The sequence below is a fragment of the Poecilia reticulata genome, linkage group LG13 (assembly GCF_000633615.1).
Source record: "Poecilia reticulata strain Guanapo linkage group LG13, Guppy_female_1.0+MT, whole genome shotgun sequence".
Lineage (NCBI taxonomy): Eukaryota > Metazoa > Chordata > Actinopteri > Cyprinodontiformes > Poeciliidae > Poecilia > Poecilia reticulata.
This window is the reverse complement of record NC_024343.1, coordinates 1325476-1342065: the sequence shown is the minus strand read 5'-3', so window position 1 is coordinate 1342065 and position 16590 is coordinate 1325476. Positions and strand designations below refer to the sequence as shown.

Below are 16590 nucleotides of genomic sequence, written 5' to 3'. Positions count from 1 at the left end.
TTGCAACGGGAGCCCGTACCTTAGCATCTTTACATTTCCAAAACATTATTTGTCATATTTGCATACATCAGGTTGAGAAATAACAAAAAAAAAAGGGAAAATTAAAACCCATTTTGTCCCTATTCTCAAGAATCACTGATGATTATTATTATGCTCTTCTTTGTTACGTTTTGCGTCATACAGTTTGAAGAACAAAAGATACAACAAAGAGAAAAAGAGAAGAAAATTAACATGACCTGAGGCGGTGATTTTTAACTTGTTGCAACTCTCTCTTTCGCCCATAGAGGGCACAACAYCCTCTGTCAGTTCAATAAACGTTTTAGGGGGGTGCTGAGGGTGTGGACCTATCTCATTTTACCCAGAGATAACCATAGGCTGTATTACTAATAACTTCTYTTCTGACTGCATTACAACCCGATAAGCTGCAATTGTCAGGTAGGTCTATCCTATAATATCAATTTAAAAGTACTTAAGCAATAAAAAAGTGACTTTTGAGACATCAGTCAATTCAGCGGCACGTTAGAGAGAAACAGCCCAAGGCGTCGGACTAGTTGGTTAGCTTGCTAGCAAAAACCTGCTTTCGTCTCATTTTCTCAARCTTCCTGTTTATATAACATAGCCGTGGCACTGATTCTGTTCAATATGGAGCAATAGAATAGTTCCTTCGTGTTTTACAGAGATTAACCGACTAGCCTTTAGTTTTTTCCCATGGGTGTTAGCTTGATAGCAGAGCGGCTAGTGCAGCTACTTTTAAGTTGAAAACGGTGACAGCATATTGCTTGAGTGTTATTTACAGATTTACCCACTAATTCACACACAAATTCAATCCCAAATGATAGTCTTAGAATGCTTTTTAAACGATATAGAGCAGCATTACCTGTCAGGAGGGTTTGTATTAACACAGCAGCTAAACATAGCTTGTTACCTGTTACATTATTACTCCGTGATTAAAATGATTGAACACTTTCATCCATATCAGTGGTCACTTCCTACTTGATTGTAACCATGTCCAAACTTTCTATTTGTATTTCTACTCCTACATTTTTTTTACTATAATCACAAGAATAATTTAAAAGTTAAGACAGAAAAAGATCCTTCACCTTGGTTTTCTGATAGTATYCTTAATGTTTAGAAATGTATTCATTTTTACTACTTTCACTGGAAACAACACGAGAAATCAGCATACATGTGTTCACCTTAATGTCCAATACGTGCTGCCATAGTTCCAACCAGCTCTACATAGAGATGTGCCTCTATAAAGTTAAATGGATTTTTATTGATTTCAACCTGTTATTCATGTATGGGTGTCCACCTTAAAAGAAACAACTACTAAAAGCAACAGCACAGTTTTTTTTCTTCTTCTTCTTAGTCCTATACTAAATAGAATTTAGCAACTGTCAGACATTTTCTGGTGGTTTTTTTTTAGGATAAAAAAAAAGCTGATTCCAGTTTTTAGCAATTTTGGTTTGTTTCTAGAGAAGCAAATAAAAGTGCTGCAGCTTTTTTCGAACCGTCTGCTAGAATAGGCCCTGCATTGCACTAGGAAAATAGCCTGGTGAGATTGCGGTAATCTTTGTAAATATTGAGATGATTATTCCAGTTTGAACAGACTCACCCTTTTTTCACTTTGCTGTTTTCYGTTTGTCRACCCCTCCTGTGAGCTTTTACATCTAGGATGCTTTTATCTGAAATGGCGTTGTGGGTAAATATGGATGGTGAGAGAGCATCTGATCCAAATAGCTGCACAGAGAACAAAAGCAATGCACTTGGAATATCACAGTGTTCCTAATATTGAAGTTCAAGGATTCATTTGCAGGTTTTATGCTTTGCTAGCTAATGATCAGCTGGTTACTTGACTAATCTRTCAAGATTTTTTTTTGTCATTTACTTTAACTTATCTCTGCTTCATTTGAGGATCTTTTACGCCGTCTTCTCAAATCTGCAACCTGTACAGCCATTTTCACCCTGAGGCCGCCACATTTTCACAAACACTTCTAAAATAAATGTGAAAGTGGAAAACACAATWTTTTCGAGCCTGTGCTATTCAAGATCTAAAATGTCAAAGTTAAGCCTAAAATAAATTATTTGACAAACTACAGTTTAAAGCTTCTTTTAACTTTTTTCTGTTTGTGGAACCCCCCCCCCAAAAAAAAAAACAAGTGATTTCAGTTTTTTGTGTGTCCAACTGTATGTCCCCTTAGAATGGGTAAACATGGAAACTACAAAAAGACCGAAGCCGAATTGACTTATTTCACACTAAATAGAGACTTACGTTTTCAAAAAGAAAATGCTTCACATATGTGATATTTTGTTTTAAAAGAATATCCTCAAACAATCCTCTTTGAGTGATCTGGTATTTTAGGTTTTTGAAATTACCTTTGTAAAGTGGCGCACCATKTCTCTGCAAAACTCACTGAAACTACAACGCAAACAGAGATACTGAATACCAATTTTTATTGGTGTATTTTAGATATTAACTAATTCACATATTTATAATGCATTTATGTCACAAATAAAATTTTCTGTTGACATTTTTTGTTGTCAGCTATGTCGACGAATCGTTGCCCTCCTGTATTGTAACATGAATGGATGGGTTAACATTGCTCTGTACCAAAAAAGCTGGTTAATATTACTCTGCATTCGTGTTTTCTTTCTTTTACAATTTTGAAGTTAGGTGCATCAAAATGAAACGCTACACACAGAATTCACCAAATCACTTTTACCCTTCTTGTTTCTATTTTTCTAGAGTTCCCTAAGTGCTGCCCACCATTTCTGAAAGTCCCAGATGAGGGACGAATGCTTGCCGGCACTCGCCTGAACTCCTCAGGTCGTCTAGCTTTGTAATCTCAGTTTTTCTACCTGAAAGGAARCAGAAGAAGAAGAAGAGTCCACCAAGCAGAATGGATGATATCTTTACACAGTGCCGGGAAGGCAACGCAGTAGCAGTTCGCTTGTGGCTGGACAACACAGAGAACGACCTCAATCAGGGGTGAGTTAGCATAAAATGAAACGCTAAAAATAAAATATATCATCTTCACTTAAGATTCTTGACTTTTTCTACGATTTATTGCTTAGATTAAATATGCAGAATATTTCTAACATTAAATTAGATGCTAATGGTATTGTCTACATATGTTTTTTTTGTGTGTTTTTTTGGATGAGTCATGTCACAACCTGTGTATGTAATCTAGATCAGAATCTGAAAGAAGCATTCAGAGTTTTCCACATTCTTGAGGTGGATCTGTGATGCTGGCTCACAGCCCTCCTTTCCAGTCCCAACGGAGACTCTGGCCTTAAACTCAACTCATTTCCTTACTGCTCCGTGTTTATGCCCAAACACACCAAAATAACTCACAAGCTTGGTTTTAGACAGGAARCAAGCCGTTTTACAGGAAGCATTTATATAGAGAGAGTTGAGCTGAATTCACATTGATGGGTTCAGCAGAATACAGGAAACAATTCTTGGTCAYAATCATTCATATCTTTAGAAAAAAAACTGAATGAAAGAAAATTAAAGAAACTCTGTAAAATGAGTGATATGGATATTGTCTTTTCTGTATCAAGTATTAATTATTTAAATGTGCTCAGTATGAACTCTATTGTTCCTCATGTTTCTTTCTGGTTTAATYCATATTAGACCTGCCACCAACTATTATTAAAATCATCAATTATTCTGATGATTAATTGATTAATCATATAAAAATTGGAACATACTAAAGAGTCTTTATTTAACCATTTAAGCCTATTTTTAATATGAAATCTTAAAAATCATTTAAATCTGGCAAATAAACAAATGTATTATCTTTTCTAAATAAAAAAAGACATTCTATAACCTGAAATGAAATAACATTTCTGTTGTTAGTGAAGGCTACATAATTCGTAGGAAAGGAAACGCATCTAAAAAATACTTCTAACATCAACATGTGAAAAACTGGATACTTTCTGCTCGACTTAAAATCAATAAAGGAAGAAACATTAAATAATTGGACGGTAAAATATCCTTATAAGGAATTTTTTTTTTCTTTTACAGAAKTTGACCCAGGTGAAGAGATAAAGTTAYGCCTCTTGAAGAGTTCTGGGTTGAATTTGTACAGTTGTGGCTTATTTACTGCTCTGAATATGTTGCTCTTACAACAGATTTACTTTTTTTTTCTTTTAATATAAATACTTAATGATTAATTGATTACTAAGTTATTTGATGATTATTTGAATAATCGATTAATCGTTTCAGCACTTCTCCATGTTAATGTTGCGCAACCTCACCTGATGAATTTTTGCAAAAATATACATTTTTCTCTCTTWCTTCTTTCTCATTATTTGCCTTTCTGTCTCTTTTAAAGCAGTCTGAGTGAACTGAGCCTGTGTCAACATGCCTTCCTATTTGTGACCGGCCCATTAGCTAATTACATGTCAAGTTCCCTTTTCCGACCCCCACGCCTCCTTCATTTGAGGAAACAAAWTTCTTCTTATGCTTTTTCAGAAGTTTAACTTTATTTTGACATTCTTGTATCCGTTTTTAGTAAAAACTGACTGTAAGCAGCTCCATCCGGACTGCAGTTGTAACACCGTGTTTCCTCCAAGATGACGGTGTGTTTAATCTAATGCAGATCCCAGACAAAGAGGAATGCTGAATCTCCTTACAAGGAGTAAAATACGGGCCTCCAGGAAAGAGTTCACCTCCCTCTCCTTGCTGTGGGGGGGTGGAGGAGATTGTTGTGGTGGGCAGGCCTGGGAGAAAAAGACTGTTTTTCTGTTTGTGTATGAAGCCAAATCCTGAAAAAATKTTTTAAGTTCCGGTATTTCTCTCCCACAGATCAGASATGGTTTCCCAGAAAACTGGGCACTATCTGTCTTTGAAATCGCATTAAAATCASTTTGAATTCTAGGAATACTTTGGAAGAGAGTTGCAGCATCTTGTAAACTTCTGTACATTTTGGTAGCAGTAACAAGCCACATGCACAGCTGTACTGTAAATCTGTCTGGTTTTAGTCAGAAGAGGAAAACATTGACGAAAAAAAATGCAAGAAGATTGTAGGTATTTGTGTTCCTTTTTCTTTGGATGACAGAAATARCGCAGGAGAGCATGACGGAAAAGGGAAGACATAGGGGAAAAAATCATTTTTGACCGATCCAGCAGTATCTGGGTTTAATCTGTCAAACAGAAGAGCAGAAAATGGAAACTGTAGACTGTTTTTCTATCAGGTATGTTTTATAGGATAATATAATAATAAAATGCTTCTACTAGTTTAACTCTGTCCACTTTAGTTGTACATTCACATCTTAAGATAATAAAAAAGGATTTTTTATTCCAAAGTCATTAAACATATTCTAAGCAGGATCAAAACTTGGTAAGGAGCTGCAACTAACGATTATTTTAGTTGATTATTCTATCAATTACTCCGATTTTTAAGAAAGCCGCATTCTGCAGATTTTTCATCTAACCATTTCCACCTTTTTTATGCATTAGTTACATTGTTGATGCAAATAAACAATGTTATTTTCAGAAAATAAACATTTTATTGCCTAAAATCGATTCTTTTAGTGAATTAGGAGTAGGTGAAGTTGAGGTTTTGGTAAAACATATTTACAGACAAACGCTTTTTATCTTAAATGCAAAGTGCATGTGTGTGTATCKATAATGTGCCTTCATTAATTAGTGTTGTTTTTTCAGCAGATGGCCTTTCTTTTGAGTCTTTCTATGGCAGTTAAAAGTTTATCAATTTCTAACTTGGTTAACGATTATTTAAAAAATCACAACCAATCTGATTAATTTCTTCAGGCTGGTCTTGAGCCTGGCCAGTTCAATATGTTGTCTGTTTTTTTTTCCTCATATGTTATAAAACATAAAAATATGATTAAGTCCAAACTGTTTACAACAAAAATATTATAAAATCAGATCATATCAAAATACTTGTTAGTGATTGTGGCTTTTGATATATTGATAGAAWTTTTTTTGTCCTTAGCTGAGGCCTGTCATGCGATCTGTCAGAGGTGACTGTACAGAGACAGATAGAGTGCAGACAGGGGCTCTTCCTCTGGCTCTTCAGTCTGCCAGGCTGAGCTGTGCTAGCAGGTGGAAATGCCTGAAATAAATGGCTGCAGTCAGGACRCGGTGGGGGCCGAGGCGGGGGAGACCCTGGCACTCCACTGCTTCTGGATTTAGCAGATAAAGTCAGCTTTATGGGTAAATCCGTTGTATATGGGAAACCCGAGGGCTGAGCTGGACTTTGATGTGACCATAAAAGTCACAACTTTCTAAGCTGTCGTCTATATTTGCTTCRGCTGGGTGAGATTTTAGAAAGCTTTGTGAAAGTCAGTCTGTTCCTGAACTTCTTGTTTCAAAATGCAAGGACCAATTAGGATTCAAATCTTAGAATCCAAGCAATAACAATAGTTTCTCATTTTACCCCATGTAGAAATCCACTTATCCAAATAGGTGAATTACTGCCGTTGCCCTCATATTATTGTTGAATGGTCCTCCTTTAGTTTGTTTGAGATGACTGACTTCWTTTTTTGTTTTGAATGGAAATATTTCCAGAGCCATTTTATCTCTTTTCTTTAAGCAAACGAAAAAGTGTAGCAGTGTTCTTTCAGCCAGCTGACTGACAGAGTGCATATGGATACGCCCCATTTTTTTATTATTTATTGACCAGTGAACCACAAAACAACCTGTTTAAATTGCTGCCATCTAGTAGTGTAGGATATGTAACTAGTCTCAATTAATCACATTTTAATCAAACAATGTATCGACAAAATAAACGGCATTTTAATTCAAAACCCTTTTTACTGCTGAATTATTGAATAGACAGACATATGAGCTCAACAATGACACTTTTAACGCAGTACAATTGGTGTTTAATTGATTKAAATTAACGCATTAAAGTCCATTACATTGTGTAGCGTGTTTTGTACAAACCGCTTTAGAAAAACACAACCATTAACKTCACCACACTACCTCCTGACCTCTGGTAGACCGGGTCGTGGGGCAGAAACCTAATAAAACCTTGGACCTCAGTCTGTGGGGAGTGTTTTTCACGAGCAAAATCTAATGAGTCTTCTGGATTTGGCCTTTTGATCTGAGAGGAAATTGCCCTCTGAGTGGACCTGGTGTAACTGCAGCGGGTCGCACAGATAGCGGTCTGTTGGGGGACTGAGGGTCTCTGTGGGTCTCTTGAGGCTCGGCTCTGCAGGATGTTTGAATTCAACTAGAGCTGATGCTGGGGGTGGGCGGCGAAAGATACACATTCCTTAAGCTCTCACATCCTTTTATTATGCTGACTGCCTACTTAAGGCTTTAAGATATGTGCATACATTTATGAACAGGAGCATTATGCTGTGTTTTTGGTTCCCAAGCTGCAGCAGGAAAGTATGCCGAGAGTCAAAGTTCTGATCTGTGCTCTTTAGTTTTCTGTAAAAAAAAAAAAAAAAAAAGAGTCGATGTGGGAGAAGAGGATAAATGAGCGTAGGGAGGACACTTTATAAGAAAGGAGGACGTGACAGAGAGACCAGAGGAAATGAGGAATTACAAACTTCCACTTGGCAGCTGGAGCTGCTTTTTGCATCACTAATGCAGGAAGTCTAATAAGGTCTTAAAATGTCTCATTTAAGATAACATATAACTTTATAAACATTGAGTAGCTTTTTCTGATTGATACTCAGTCACCCTGTCTCCTAATCTCTGTCTTTATCTGTTTGTCACTGGGGCGACTGTATCATATCGAGGCCTTTGTCCTTGGTGCTTTGTAGCCTGTTTCTGTGTGACAAGCAGGAATGATGAGTTCCACAGTTCTTATCCATGTTTTCTTCTGTCTTATATCAGCTGGGATACTTTTATAGAGATAAAGAAGGAAAAAATTACAAAAATAACATAAGTCGGGGAGGTTCTATGTTGTATTATTTCTATCAACAAAAGGCTTTACCAAAAAACCAAGTTATAGAGCTTAGTCAGGGTATTTGYAAATCCTTCAAGTCTTAAATTCATGAAAAAAATTATCTAAGTTGGCCTTAAATACATTAATCACAGCTCTTTTAAATTTTGTTGTAGCAGAGCAACTTAGTCTTATATATCCTACTCTACATTCTGTGGATGAGGCGGTTGAGGCTAGTACTAACAAGCTGCTCATACCTTGCTATCTAGCTAGTTATTTTGCATCTATCATAGGTAAGTGCAGATTTAKCATCCATTCGTCTTCGCTATTGGCTCACTTGCCAACCTGCACGATGCTACGTTCATTTTGCTCAGAGGTTTTGAGGATTTTAAACGTGGTGGTAAAACCCTATTGAATAATTTTATGTTATGTATACAGCTGAGAAGGTTTTGAGAAGGAGTAGAGCATGGAACCGAATGAGGATAGAAAACCAAAGRTGGAGATATGATGACAAATAGGGAAAAAATGGAAATGAACTCTAACATCTTCAGCTAAAGTAAGAATGTAACAAGATTTATGGGTTGATCTCACACTGACTACCACATATTCCTCAATAGTTTTCCATACTTAATATAAGAAAAATATGCAGTTACTGTATTTCTGTCGTGATACARGTCTTAGATTTTAAGAGCTTTTAAGACCATTATGATTTAAATCTGAGTTGGTGAAACCTGTACAAACTATACTACTATGCYTTGTAAAGTATTCACAGCTCTTCAGGTTTTGAGTGTTTTTTCATRTCAGCCRCACATTTTAGTTCATAGTTGTGAAAAGAAAAGGATACACATTTCTCACGCAAAATATAAATATTGTCCTCTGCTTTGGTATTCTTAAGTATTTTTTTTTCTTGTTTTTTGATGCAAATAAAGCTGTGTGTTTTTAAGTCTATACCAGCCTCATACATCAAGAGACTGAAATGTTTGCACATTCAAGATGGAGCTTCTCTCTTGATTCTTGTATTGACCCAGTTTACACTCGGCTCAATAATGGCTCCCTTTTTCCTCACGCTTCCATTAGGACCAGATTTGTGGAGTTCACGACTAACAGCTGTCCCTTCTGTGGAGTTATTTCAGCCGTTTGTCCATCTGTCGTTGCAGAGACGACCATGGTTTCAGTCCCCTCCACTGGGCATGCAGGGAAGGACGCTCAAACGTGGTGGATATGCTCATCATGAGAGGAGCGCGCATCAAYGTCATGAACCGTGGAGACGACACACCCCTGCACCTGGCCGCCAGTCATGGACATCGGGACATTGTGGGGAAGGTGGGGGTTCATGTAAACACAAAGAGATACTGTTATGATTACATATCTGGTCAAACATGTCTGAAAATGGTCAAATTCTCTTTAGCACCGAGATTTAAACGGCTTAGTGAACACAATTAGTCATATCCTGAAGTCTGGCTGAGTTTGATGTAAAAACTAGACGCTTGAACAAGCATTATGACTAACAAGAGTTTCTCAAAAACAAACCTGAGATGAAGCACTGTCTGAGCAAGTCTTGCTGCTTCAACCCAGGATATTGTGAAATCCTAAATGATGTAATCTGAACAAGTCATAAATTCAGTGGCGCTTGTCTCTTCTTGTGCTGCATCCATTAACAGCTGAAACCACAGCAGTGTAGTTGAAGAASTTATTACCACATTGTGTAGATAGAACAAGCAGGTTTTATCTACACAAACTATAAGGCCATAGTTTTCATCTGGTTCTAGAGGACACAGGTAAGCTACTGCTACGGTGGCACAGCCAGCACACAGTTGGTAAAATAATCCAGATTATAATGCACTTTAGTGAAAAATCTTCACATTTAGTTTAGGCACTTTTATTAAAACTTCTTTATGGYCTGACAATACAATATGAGACAGATAATTTGTGAAACTCATGCCTGTGTATGCGCTGTTTACCCCACCCCCTTGTTCTCTGCTAGGTTACAAACCTTAGTCTGCCATGAATGTTAAGGCTAGTTAGCCACCAACTAGCTAAAGCGKTWTCCTGTAATGTTAAGTCGTTACTCTGCCATTAGCACAGCCAAAACACGTACACWAGTGTGATTGACAGCTGTAAAACCCTCCTCTGATTGGTTGTTTCTGACCAGGAGCGGTGTGTTTCTGCAGATGGGAGTAGAACAACAAGGAGRCAGAGGAACATGACTTTTTTTTTCTTCAGATGATCTGTTTTATACTACGACATAGTTAAAGTTTGAACAAAYTAGAATTATTATTATTTTTTTATAGTATAACTTGAGAGTGCAGGTCTTGTATTCGCGTCCCCAACCRATCACTATAAACCGACCTCAGCTSTTCCCTCCAGTCCTGTTTGAAAAATATTATCATCTTGTATCTTTTCTAGACTGCTGTGTGACAGAGGGTGAAGGATTCTGTCAACAGTTTAATATTATTTTTAAAACAAAGTCAAAATGATTACAGAGTTAACTTTTTAAATTAGCGTCTGWATTAGAGATRATCTTTAATAGCATTAGAGAAACGTCAGTCTCTGTATAATCAAGACAAAATAAATCCTGAGATTAACAGATTTACCAGCATTTTCTAAACCTTAATAATCTCTGATATGAGTGGGATTGAACGACCCGCGTAAAAATCAAATGAAGAAAACTTTCACTTAATGTCGCTCTTCCTGTTRTATCATTAAAGTTTACCTCTTTCTCTCATTTCTTAACATCTTTCCTTGTAGATAAAATATTACATTTATATTCTACACAACAAAGTCCAACATAAAAGAATGTTGTTGTCAGGGCAACGTAACAACACCTCATATAATGTCTTCAGGCATTAGAAAACAAAAAGAGGATTGCGGAGTTTCTAACCGGCAACCATTCAATGAGGGTCAATTAAAACTTAATTAATTTCTTGCATCTGCTAAGTTCCTGCACCACAGAGAGGCAGTAAAATCCCCCCTTAGTAAATATCTTTTTTAGTTTATACATACAAGTGGCATCATTCCAGGCGTCTCCTTTTAAAATAGCTGCTAAGCATCCCAAGAGTTTAATATTAGATCTGTTTCAATACTGTTGGTATGTGTCCACGGGCAAAAAAAACAACCTTCCCTGTCTTCTTTTTTTTTTTTTTCCTTGTCACCCTACAGGTTCATGTTTGTATAAAGTCCAAATATGATCTGAGTCGCCTCCCTTCAGATATAATCTGTTGTTTCTTCTTCTTTTAGCTGATCCAGTGCAAAGCGGACACCAACGCAGTCAACGAGCACGGCAACACGCCGCTGCATTACGCCTGCTTCTGGGGACAAAACCAAGTGGCTGATGTAGGTGCTCCCCCTAGTGGTGCTGAATCAAAAATGGCTTTAAAATGTTGCTCACCATAATTTTTTTTTTCTTTCTCCTCAGGATCTTGTGAATAGCGGCGCTCTGGTGAGCATCTGTAACAAATATGGAGAAACGCCTATGGATAAAGCAAAACCTGAGCTGCGGGAACTCCTCAGAGGTGATGACACTTGTTGGATTGTCACAAGTTTTAAAAAGATACTTTTTTTTTTTTTTTTTTAGATTTTTTGGTTTAAGTTGACATTTCTGGTTCTGCTCCTTCCAGAAAAGGCAGAGAAAATGGGGCAGAGCCTAGCTAAAATACCCTTCAAGGACTCGTTCTGGAAAGGCACCACCCGAACCCGACCGCGTGAGTCAGGAACACACAACCCAATTATTAGCTGACCAGCTTCCTCCGTCCTTTAAATTGGCAAAAGTGCTGAATGAAGGAAGTTGCACTTCAGACTCCATCTTCTTTTTTTCTTTTTTTTTTAAGTTCCCTGTGGCTTTTTTTTCCTTCCTTCATTTTAACTAGTGATTTTTTTTGGTCTTCGCTTTCACTTCTATAAACATTTTTTTTTCCTCATCTTGTGTTTTTAGGCAACGGTACTTTAAACAAGCTGGCGGGGATCGACCACAGACAGCTTTCCTTCACTGAAAAAAGAAATGAAAACCATTCTGGAGAGGTGTTTCACATCATCGTGTATTTTACTCCCGCTTTATTTACGTCTCGCTCCGCCGATAACGACATTTAAACCCACATGTTTCTCTCTGTTTGTTTCTCACGCCTAGCTGTGGCAGGGGCGTTGGCAAGGTAACGAAATCGCTGTTAAGGTACTAAAAATTCGCGACTGGACTCCGAGGAAGAGCAGAGACTTTAACGAGGAATATCCCAAACTCAGGTTTCTATTGAGTTAAAAAATGTTTCACTTATGTCATTTCTTCTCTGTGCTCACTCATGTGTCCGTTTTCATTTTCGAAGAAATATTGATGTGAAAATGTTTGTCCGTTCGCCCCGTGTCTGTCTCCCTTCACCCCGACCCACCCTGGCTTCACCCAGGATTTTTTCCCACCCAAACGTCCTGCCTATGTTGGGAGCATGTCCGTCTCCTCCCGCCCCTCACCCCATCATCATTACACACTGGATGCCTTGTGGCTCCCTCTACAAAGTGCTCCATGAAGGCACCAGTGAGTATTTCCACTCTGATTGGGTTCCATATGTGTAATCACTCTACTGTGGCTCACATTTCCATTATGAACTTTATTTACAACCACTCACTTGAACACACGTTGAAGGAACAGAGCGGTATAAAGTTATGCATCTTTTGGATGTAGTCAGAAAAAGATGCATATTAATGTCAGGTTTTATCAATAAGGCAGTTCAACGTGCTTTATACCATAAAAACACAATATAGTCACTTTTTATGAAACATTACATTTTGTCAAATGCCATCATCAAAATCATCAAGCAAATATGTTGATCAATATTCCAGCTATTATGACTCAAAAGGCAACTTTAAACAGGTGTGTTTTTAGTGGTGGTTGAGAAGAACTACTTTTCTGTTTGAAAAGTAGTTTAGTCCTTTAATCCTGGAAATGTTCTCTAGGTGATAGAAGGCCGACTTTGTTACTGCCTTTATGTGTCTGAAGGTTCAGGTCTGAGTCCATCACTCCACCCACATTCTGGGCCCTAATCACTAGTTTCTAGCTGCAATAAGCATTAATTATCCTTCACCATTATGAGGTATTTGGTCTGTCACATAAAATCCCTTACAACCTGAAAAAAAAGGTAATGTTTTAGGCGGTAGGGATACTTTTGCAAAGCACAGTAAGTCATTTGCAGGAGTCGTGTATCTGTTTTTGTTGTCATTATGTTGTCGTCCCTTTTGTTTTCCTGTCATTCTCCTACTTGACTAAAGACAGCGACCAAAACCTTAATTTGTCGTTCCTCCTCCTGCTGCCAGACTTCGTGGTGGACCAGACACAGGCAGTCAAGTTTGCTCTGGACATTGCATCCGGAATGGCCTTCTTACACACACTGGAGCCCATGATCCCTCGTCATCATCTCAACAGCAAGAGTATCATGGTGAGTAGCGCGGAAATGATTCACCTTAATGATTATTAAAGTAATCATCAACTAATTTAGTAATCAGTTAATCTTTGACTGGCTTGATTACTAGTCTGCGTGTGTTATTACATCAGCAAATAGCATATTTTAGAGCCTGTACTCCAAAACTTTACAAAAAATATAAACATTTTGCATCTAAGATGAAATTCCTTTTTTGTCCATCATTATGTTCACTCAGAACTCCTCAAGTAGCAGTTTAAGCTTCACCTGCTTCAAATTCTGTCAGTAAAAATCCTATTAAAGCAACTTTTACTATCTGATTATTAATAGGTTAATAGAAATAGTCAACAGATGCACTGTATTGATGTTAGAACAATTTTTTTTACTGCAGGTACATCCTTTCCTATAAATGATCAAGCTCAATCAAATATTTATTTTATTATTTAATATTTAAAAAATGTAATCATTTGTTAATTTGCATTTTCATATAAATGTCTAATATTGCATAAATCTGCAGAATGTGTCAATTTATTTATTTTTTCTCCCTATCGGATTAATCAGCAGAATATTCCACATAATAATCTATGACTGAAATAATCATAAGCACCAGCCCTAATGGTAATAACATTGTTTTTCTATCAAAGGTTTAGCCTCTTGTTTGTTGCAGCATCCGATCACAGAGATATTCAGTTCATTTTCTTCCTTTTTCTTGCAGATAGATGAAGACTTGACGGCGAGGATCAGCATGGCCGACGTCAAGTTCTCCTTCCTGTGTCCCGGCAGGATGTACTCGCCTGCATGGGTTGCCCCTGAGGGTAGGCATCACTTCTAACGAGACCAATCCAAACCGACGGCTGAAGCCACACCAGATCAGGGGGAAATGATGGACGCAGGAAACTACACTCTGACTCAGAGCCTAATGTCATCTGGAGCTGATTTCCCCGTTCAGATACAGAGAAATATGAGCAACTTGCAAACATAAAGCTATTAGAGAACAGTGACAACAAGCAGGGCATGTTTACAGCAGACATGGAAACTCGTAACTGCAGCCCGTGAAAATGCATCGTATCGTACAACTACAGTGGCCCTGAAGTGCAAATCTTTAAACACAACTACCCATTGAAAAATGCAACATTAACTAAGCACAACTACAAATTAAGAAAACACGACAATTATATTTTGATTTACAAATGCAAAAATCTCAAATGCCTTCTTGACTTTTATGTATATCCTAATAGATTCAGTTTAATGTCCATTATTAGTAAATGAAATATAATGAGTTAACTTTTACTGTTTTTGTTTTCTTTGTGGTTGCCAGCCCTGCAGAAGAAGCCTGAAGAGATTAACCGTCGTTCTGCTGACATGTGGAGCTTCGCCATCCTGCTGTGGGAGCTGGTGACCAGAGAAGTTCCATTCGCTGATTTGTCCAACATGGAGATCGGCATGAAGGTCAACAGCAGTCAGAACTCGACAATTTTTTTTAATTATTATTATTGATTAATGCAACATAAACACTTTTTATTTTTTGTTAAACCACAGATCGCCTTGGAAGGTTTGAGGCCCACCATCCCTCCTGGCATCTCTCCACACATTTGCAAACTCATGAAGATCTGCATGAACGAAGACCCGGCTAAAAGGCCCAAATTTGACATGATTGTGCCAATTTTGGAAAAAATGCAGGACAAGTGAAAAAGAAAAAAAAAAAACTGCTACCGCTCTCCTTTGTCAAACAGTTTCAGTCCCTGGATAACCTTAAAACCGGATGAGACCCTGTGTCTAGAAACGGTGTTTTGGTGCTTACCAGTATTGCCTTAAACTCTTACCGCTACACTCCTCTCCACCGTAGCCTGTGCTTTCTGAGATGACTGGAGCAGCAATCCCTTCTTTTGTATTTTTTTTTTTCAGTGTAATAATTGTTATGTTACTGTGTTTGCCTCGTATGTCTTTGCATCTTCTAAACTGTAATCATGCGGATCGAGTCCAATCTTTTCCTTGGCACTAAATAACCTGTGGAGATCAGCATGGTGATCCGTCAGACTGGTGGATTTAAAGGCTTACTTTTATCACCATTGTAAATGCTTCTGATTAAAGAAATAACAGATTAACCTAAAACATATCTTGCGGGGGGAGAAGTTGAATGTCGGTTGTTTTTGCAATGGCAAGAAACTATATGCAATGAACAAGCATGCCAAATATCAGAGGTTAGTATTGAAACAATTCAGCTGGTTGAGCCTGAAAGGCTTTGTTTTAGTGTTGGCAGTGTGGTGCGTTCATGAACACAAATCACCTCAGTCGGGCGTTGCTTCTTGACGACAAACGATTTAAAGCTCAGCAGGCAAACCTCTTTGCCAACACTGGGAAAAGACGCTTAATAATGAATCCCAAGATCCGTTTTTAAGTTATGAGATCAGCTTTTAACTCAATTGTTTGTGTTGGGTTCAAATTTTATTATATTCATGTAATCTCAGTACCTGTCCCTCAATTTTATCTGATTTTTATGTGAACAGTTGAGCAAAAAGCAGTCAGCCAATGTCAACATGCCAACAGCTTATTTCAAGTGTTTTTTTGTTGGGCTTTTTTAATACAGAAATAGTTTTACTCTACTAAAATGCCAACATTTGCCGTGTTTGTGACGCCATTTGTTGGCGTCAAAACCACTAGCATTTTTCTGACCGTCTTTAGGAAGTATTGCTACCACAGGGACGTTAAAGGGCAGTTTATGTCTTTCAAAGTGGAATTACTGAGACTTTTAGGTGTTTACCTGTTTCTCTGGAGTTAGTTTTTCCTAAAGTCATGGATTGTTGCCTTCACCTGCGTCGTTTCCGTGCCTCTACCTGCTTGCTTGCTTGTGCCGAATCACTTGGTTGAAGCCAAAATCAAAGAACGAGTAAGACAAATGTATGTATTTATATATAAGTATATTAAAAATGAGATGTATCAACAAATGTAATGTCATTTATGATTGAGGTTACCCTGACAGAGGACAAAAACATAATACAGATTATGTGTGCTAGAAATCCATCTCGCAATGCCCATTTCTATGAAGCGCTCTAGAAGAGTGGAAATTTTCAGTCGCTCCATAATTAGATTTAATAATTACCTAACATGAAGTAAAAAGTGTAATAAACTACACAGCCAACTTGAAGTTTATTTTTTTACTGCAATAGACTACACCTAGATATCTACAGGATTCCAACACATTTTTTTTCATATTCACTTTCAGTGCTTTAATTTTGTCAGCCTTTTTGTCAATTTTTATAACTGAAAATTTAAAAATAAAAACGTCAGTGTTTCTATGGCTGATGTTTGGACAGTAGCTAAAG

At 37.5% G+C, this 16590-nt stretch overlaps 1 protein-coding gene across 1 annotated transcript; it reads left to right on the top strand.

Moving 5' to 3' along the window:
* The first annotated feature begins 307 nt into the window (after positions 1-307).
* On the top strand, positions 308-16212 carry LOC103474125 (integrin-linked protein kinase). The gene is made up of 13 exons (XM_008424878.2): positions 308-435; positions 2747-2989; positions 9026-9191; positions 11106-11201; positions 11284-11380; positions 11486-11569; positions 11800-11885; positions 11992-12101; positions 12260-12387; positions 13164-13285; positions 13983-14082; positions 14586-14716; positions 14807-16212. The coding sequence occupies exons 2-13, from the start codon at positions 2901-2903 to the stop codon at positions 14954-14956; spliced, it is 1359 nt and encodes a 452-aa protein (XP_008423100.1). The 5' UTR covers positions 308-435; positions 2747-2900; the 3' UTR covers positions 14957-16212.
* Positions 16213-16590: the final 378 nt, after the last annotated feature.